This window comes from Triticum dicoccoides, chromosome 3A (assembly GCF_002162155.2).
Source record: "Triticum dicoccoides isolate Atlit2015 ecotype Zavitan chromosome 3A, WEW_v2.0, whole genome shotgun sequence".
NCBI lineage: Eukaryota > Viridiplantae > Streptophyta > Magnoliopsida > Poales > Poaceae > Triticum > Triticum dicoccoides.
The window spans coordinates 137,245,160-137,251,354 of NC_041384.1; the positions used below are offsets into that span (position 1 = coordinate 137,245,160).

The window sequence follows — 6,195 nt, forward strand, 5'->3', positions numbered from 1 at the left end:
TTCGTATAGATTAAAATGCTCGCACATGGATGTTGTAGATGGATGGAGAAAGGGGAGGCACCGAGAGAAATTTGGGATATTCGCAAATCACTTTCGTGTTTGTATTCGACGTGGAGCTGTTTGAAACAACCAAGCGTTAGAAATTCAGTACACGGTTCCAGCCTAGGGGCACTACAAACATTTCACCCCACATTCTGTGGGCAGTTTCCCAAAATCATATTCTAGAGAATCATGAGCCGAAAAGAACTGGCTCGGTGTGTTTCAGAGCGCGGTCGAAGCTCTGCCACTGCTGCCGCCGCCCATGGCAGTCACCGGTGACCGCTCTGCAGGGACGAAGCCGCACAGTGCCGCGTGTCATAATCACACCCCCATCAATGGTGTCCGACAGGTACTTGCCCATCGATTTTGCCATCTTTGTTTTTTCTACGGCAGGGCAGATGATTGGCCTCCCTATTAGTTTTAGGTCATCAAGCTCTCTCTATCGTCCTCGCCTCACGGCCCCCTTCCACTGATTAACTACTGCACTGGGGTATATCAGAGGGCAAAGTTTCGAGCCCGGCCACCCCTCCATGCTGCTACCCGCCCAAATCAATTAGCCTACACGCGCACACTGCTCCCTCCGCGGGCACAAGGCAAGGTACTAGAACGAGCCACTCCTCTATTTCAGGCCTCTGCTCATGAACTAATTTGTTGTGTAAAATATAGCTATATGCATTGATGGCCACAGTTAACTAGCCGATTAATGGTCGACTGATTAATTCAGTTAATCAGCAGATTCGCCGATTAATCCCTATTCCCCAACCGATCGAGCAGCTACCAGTTACCGATATCCAAAATATTTGATGAGGACTAGGTTGCTTTCTTTTGTCAATTCATGGCACTAGTACTTCAGGATGTTTTTTCTTAGAACTAGTACTTCAGTATATAAGTGGCGTTGAATCCCACTTGTCCCACAAGTGGCACCCATCAAAAAGAGCCTAAATGGCGCAAATGGACATCCAGTAAAAATATGTGCCGCAAATGGACAGCCCACCAACGCCCCAAAACACTTGACGCTCACATGCCCTAGGCGTCACTGCAGCCGCAGCCGTCTCCACCTGCACCGCCTCCTCCTGCCCTCTCAATCCTCTCCGTGCTCCTCCTCCTCTTCTTCCCCCAGCCCCTAGGTAAGCAAAGATCCCCCCGCCCTCCACCCTCTGAATTCTTTTGTCTCCACTACTGATTACATTATCCACTAATGTGTTCTCCCCCCGCCCGCCTTCTTCGCAAGTGATGAGAATATCATGAAAACTGCACTGTAATGGTCATTTAGTGTAATAACCAGCTCCTGCACTGCTGAAAACCTTGCTAGTACTGTAGATGTTATTGAGTAATTTCAGTTAGCTTGCTCATCTGGGGTCATGGATCTTCTAATTTTCTAGTGTGGTTTGCATGCAGTGTATGCAAGATATCGTTAATATCTTATTTTAACAATGGAACTGATTACCGTAATGGTCATGCCTTTTTTTGGAAAATTTCTGTTGTAGAAACTAGTTATTACTATACAAATTCTGTTTAGTAGGCTAGAGTTGTCCCATGTCAATTAGTGTGTGTGCTTGTGACCATGAAGGCACGAAGTTGACGCTGTTTCGAGAAGAATCACAGCTGAGCATGAGCATCAAGTGGCTGATGAGAGCCGTTGCGGGCATCGGGCGTCGTTTAACTGCTAAGCATAGTAAGGGCCAGTTCTTTTGGCTCAATTGTAAAGAATTACTGCCCGGGGAATCATAATTACAAAAGAACTCATCTTTGCCCCAGGAATTGTCCACAATCAGCTCACAATTGCAAGTGCAATCTAGAATGACCAATTTTTGGCAATTCTGGGCAATCCCACAAAATAAAACTGTTCGTTTTAAACAAGTACCCCTATTGGGCACTGAAATTATGGCCAAAATGCCACTCCCCGACCCAACAGACCCGAGCGCAACTCCATCCTCCTGTGCCCGCAAACTCCTTTCGTCCCCAACCTTTGTTCTGCTAGGGTTGGCGCCGCCAGGCTGCTCCCCGCCGCCGGCCGCCGCTGCTGCTCACCACGGAAGCAGGACACCGCCCTGACCCGGCTGCCCTCCTCATCGTCTCCTCCTCGCCCGGCCGCCCCTCCCCAAGTCCTTCCCCGCCCGACCCGAGCTCCAACGCGAACCGCCCCGACCCGGCCGCCCTCCTGCTCGAATCCTCCCTGGCCGGCCCTCCTTTCCCTCCGCCCGGAAGCAGGCCGCCACCACCGCGCCCAGCTGCCCCGTCTCCTCTGCGGCCAGCCACCACCGCGCCTGCTGCTGGTAAGTTCCCTTCTGTCTCCCTCTGTCTCCCTCAAATATGGATTGATGGATGCAGTAAAAAAATTGGAATAGGTTTACTGGTTTGTTAAATTGTATGTTAACTTGTTAGTTAAAGTGTATTCGAATATGCCCCTCTGCCCAGCCACCACCTATTTGGGATGCAGTAAAATAATTGTATGTTAACTTGTTAGTTAAATTGTATTTACTGGTTTGAATATGCAACATTTAGCAAAAAAATTGTATGGACAATCTGTAAGGAATGTATTTCTATAGATTAAAACATTGACATGTGAATGTTGTAGATGGATAAAGGGAAGCAGAAAGCAATTTGGGATGCTGCGCCTCATTCCATATATATGGATGTGTGCGTAGAGGAGGTGCGAGCAAACCACCGCGCCATAGGAAACACCACTTTGTCCGATGTAGGGCAAGGTAATTTGTTTACTAAGTTTAATGAGCACTCCGGGGGAAACTATTGTAATATTATATATTTTATGAGATTTGCAGCTCGTTTTCGTGTTCATATTAGACATGAAACTGACCGAAATAACTAGGCGTTACCAATTCATCACTCACTTCAATCTAGGGGCATTGCAGACATTTCAACAGACAACTCATACAACAATCACAGGCTAGAATAACAGAAAAGAACTGGACAGGCAATTCTGTGGGCAGACAATTCTGTAGGCAGTTTCCTAGAATTATAATTCTCCAGAATTATGAGGCGGAAAGAACTGGCCCTAAGTGGCTGGCGCAAAACCCACATAACTGCCATGCGGCTGACGCGGCTATTGCCCCATTGCCACATTACATCCTGAGTAGTACTCACCCAAGTAATTGTTGCAGTTTATCTCAAATATTGCTTCAAATTTGTCCCAATTTGATTCAGAGCACTAGTATCCCCACTTAAGATCTGCCCCTGGTGTCTGATGAGTCGTCATCTTGTAGGAACTACAAATGTGTGGCTTTGTTGTGTAGGACTGCCACTGTGAAGCAAATTAGCTGAAGAATTTTGAGCTCTAAAATAACTTCCTTTCTTGCACAGTGACCTGGAGCTTATGCTACAAGTAATCCATGCTTAGTATTTGTTGAGCATTGAGGGTGCTTGAGATAAAGATGCTGAAGAACATCTTGAGTCAGTCATGGAGGAGGGGAGCGCATGTCCTACGGGAAGGGCATCCAGCTGAAGCAATGTATGCTTGTTCAAGTCAATTTCACAGCGGGCAGGTAATAAAACACATTTTTATTCTCTGCCTGTTATCTGGTGATAATCAACCCTTGAAGCATCTATGTTGTTATAGTGCTTGAATTTTAGCAACTTGGATATGTTGATGAAAATTAGTTGGCATTAGCTACTAGAATTTTTGTTGTGATAACTTAGAAATGCTTGTAATAACAAGATAGCTTGGTAATGCTTATGAATAAACTAGTGTAATCCTGTCTGAAATCTAGACTACTTGCAGTGACTGCATACCTGCATAGTATGTGATACTGTCTGAAGGCTACAAGTTTCCTGTGGCTGCATGAGCCAAACATTTGTTGTCCTTCTACAATCATTTATATTTCCAGCACAATTTAGATGTTCATTAATGAGCTGAAAAATTCACTTACTTGAGACACATCCCACCAAAGATTCGTTCAAAATTTCGAACCTTGGCTCAAAGTTATGTCAAACAGGTCTAGTAAAGCATTTCCAGTCATTCTTACTACCCTATGCATGTCGTCTTATGTATATACTGGCTAAATAATGGCTTTAAGTTTAACAATCTATTGCAACTGTACCTGATTCAGTGTACGGATTACCTTTTTTTTTTTAGATTACAGCGGCATCCACAATTCATTTCATCAATTAGTTACACTGAATACACTGGACAATTCAGTCACTTTCATCTACATTTCATTGTAAAGACACTTGGCAGTGCATTGAAGGAATTCATTCGTATAACTTGTTGTAATCACCCGGGTATACAACTGTTTATAAAAGTTTGGTGCTGCCGCAAGAGCTCAAGTCTTGAAGTTGCCTCTGGATTCTTTGGCTGGACTTATGCAGTCAGTTTACAAACATGTATAGGTCTTGTACATTTATAAACCCTGAAATTAGTTGAACAATTCATTTAGCTTACCTCTTTAGACCAAGCGTTTAGCTCTTCAAAAGTTTGTTTACCTGAGATGCAACCTCACACACAATCTATTCAAATTCTGACCCTGCTTCAGACACTTCATTCTGTTGATATATGTTCCACCTTCAATTCAAATTCAAACTCAGTGCAACGGACGCTTCAGTCTGTTGATCCATGTTTCGCTTTCAGCTCCACTCACTAAAAATCTAAAGTAGATAGAAGTCGCCGCTCTGACCTCTTGATTCATTCATTGATTCAGGTGTTGAGGTCGGCGAGGAGCTTCTTTGGCGTGGAGGACTTCATGGACGAGGACAACAGCAAGCCCTACACGTACAAGAAGGAGAAGCGGTCCAAGAACCCGCACAAGCACATCTCGTTCAAGCAGCGGACGATCGCGCACATGGAGCCCTTCACCCTGGATGTGTTCATCTCGAAGCGGTTTGTGTCGGCGTCGCTGACCCACCGGTCGACGTGCCGGCAGGTGGCGGTTGCGGGCACCAACTCCAAGGACGTGAAGGCGGCGCTGACGTCGCGGTCGGACGTGCCGGCGTGCCTGTCGGTGGGGCGGTTCCTGGCGGAGCGGGCCAAGGAGGCGGACGTGTACGCGTGCACCTACACGCCCCGGGAGCGGGACCGGTTCGAGGGCAAGATCAGGGCCGTTGTGCAGTCGCTCATCGACAACGGCATCCACGTCAAGCTCTACCTCGACTGATCCTTTCTCTTTTTTTGCTGGTGTGTGTCTGTTGCCGCTCTGCTTTCTACGCCTGCTGCTGAAGAAGAGTGTTGGCTTGGTTGAATGCGCTGTGACTTTTGCGGATGTCCAATGTCTGTTGCAAGAAATTTCGCAGACTTTTCACGGCTTTACCAGGGTAGCTCTTCTCCGTGTGAAGATGTCAACCACACTTGACATTTTGGTGCCTTGTTTTCTACTAGTAGGAGTACCATTTCTGTTGTTAAGATGGTGATGATATGGTTTTCTACAGCCGAAATGGAAGCCTGGGTTTGGTGTGGGCTGGTGCAGCGCCCGCGACGGATTCCCGGCGTGCGCAACGGCTGAGGAGACGCGCTGGTGGTCTCTGCCCACTTTTCCCACGCCTCCGATGGACGAGGGAGGGAGGTGAGGCCCTCTCCCGTCGCAGGCGCCGGTGCTCTTTATCTATCTGCTCCTTTGGTGATGGCAAAAGTGCGGCCGAGTGAAAAGAGGCAGCCAGCGAGCGATTCTGGCCGTCCCACCCTCCTGTATCTATCTGTATCCATCATGAAGGCCTTCGTTGCCACACTCAATCATGAAATAGGCACGAGGCAAACACCATCATCGCCTGCCGTAGCTCCCTTGGCCGGTTAAAAATCCCGGCCGACTGATGCTGATCATACATTCATACTCGCATGACGTTCCTTGAAACTCCTACTAGTTGATACGTACATACTGTACTACTGTACACAGTGTTTTGTTGGGACATGACCGATCCGTCGCTTCCACCGGACGCAAGCCGAAAAAGGGACGAGACGCTCATCAGCTACTAACTAGTAATAGTACCATACAACACTAGCATACCTCTCACGCATGTGGTAGCACACTTGTTTTGGCGGGAAAAGTTGCATCATGGGTGTTCCCTAAACTGACCAAACAAACCCAAACGTCGAAAAAACAAACCACGGTCGATGCCGTTGCGAACAGGTTACGGCGACCGATTCCCTGCTCAGTCTCAGACTCTTGTTAATCAAGCAGGCAACACGATGATTTGGGTCAGCAGGCAAGT

General features: G+C 47.2%; 1 protein-coding gene across 2 annotated transcripts; it reads left to right on the top strand.

Annotated features, from left to right (window-relative positions):
- The first annotated feature begins 1,966 nt into the window (after positions 1-1,966).
- LOC119267604 lies at positions 1,967-5,392 on the top strand. Of its 2 annotated transcripts, XM_037549028.1 has the most exons (4): positions 1,967-2,315; positions 2,618-2,747; positions 3,361-3,542; positions 4,695-5,392. In XM_037549028.1, the coding sequence occupies exons 3-4, from the start codon at positions 3,432-3,434 to the stop codon at positions 5,145-5,147; spliced, it is 564 nt and encodes a 187-aa protein (XP_037404925.1). In that variant the 5' UTR covers positions 1,967-2,315; positions 2,618-2,747; positions 3,361-3,431; the 3' UTR covers positions 5,148-5,392. The 2 variants fall into 2 exon arrangements, with proteins under 2 accessions (XP_037404925.1, XP_037404924.1); XM_037549027.1 differs by lacking the exon at positions 2,618-2,747.
- The last annotated feature ends 803 nt before the right edge of the window (positions 5,393-6,195 follow it).

Coding starts and splice junctions, on each gene's coding strand:
- LOC119267604 (XM_037549028.1), top strand. CDS start 3,432: ATGCTGAAGAACATCTTGAGTCAGTCATGGAGGAGGGGAGCGCATGTC. Junction 3,543..4,694: donor GTCAATTTCACAGCGGGCAG/GTAATAAAACAC, acceptor TCATTGATTCAG/GTGTTGAGGTCGGCGAGGAG.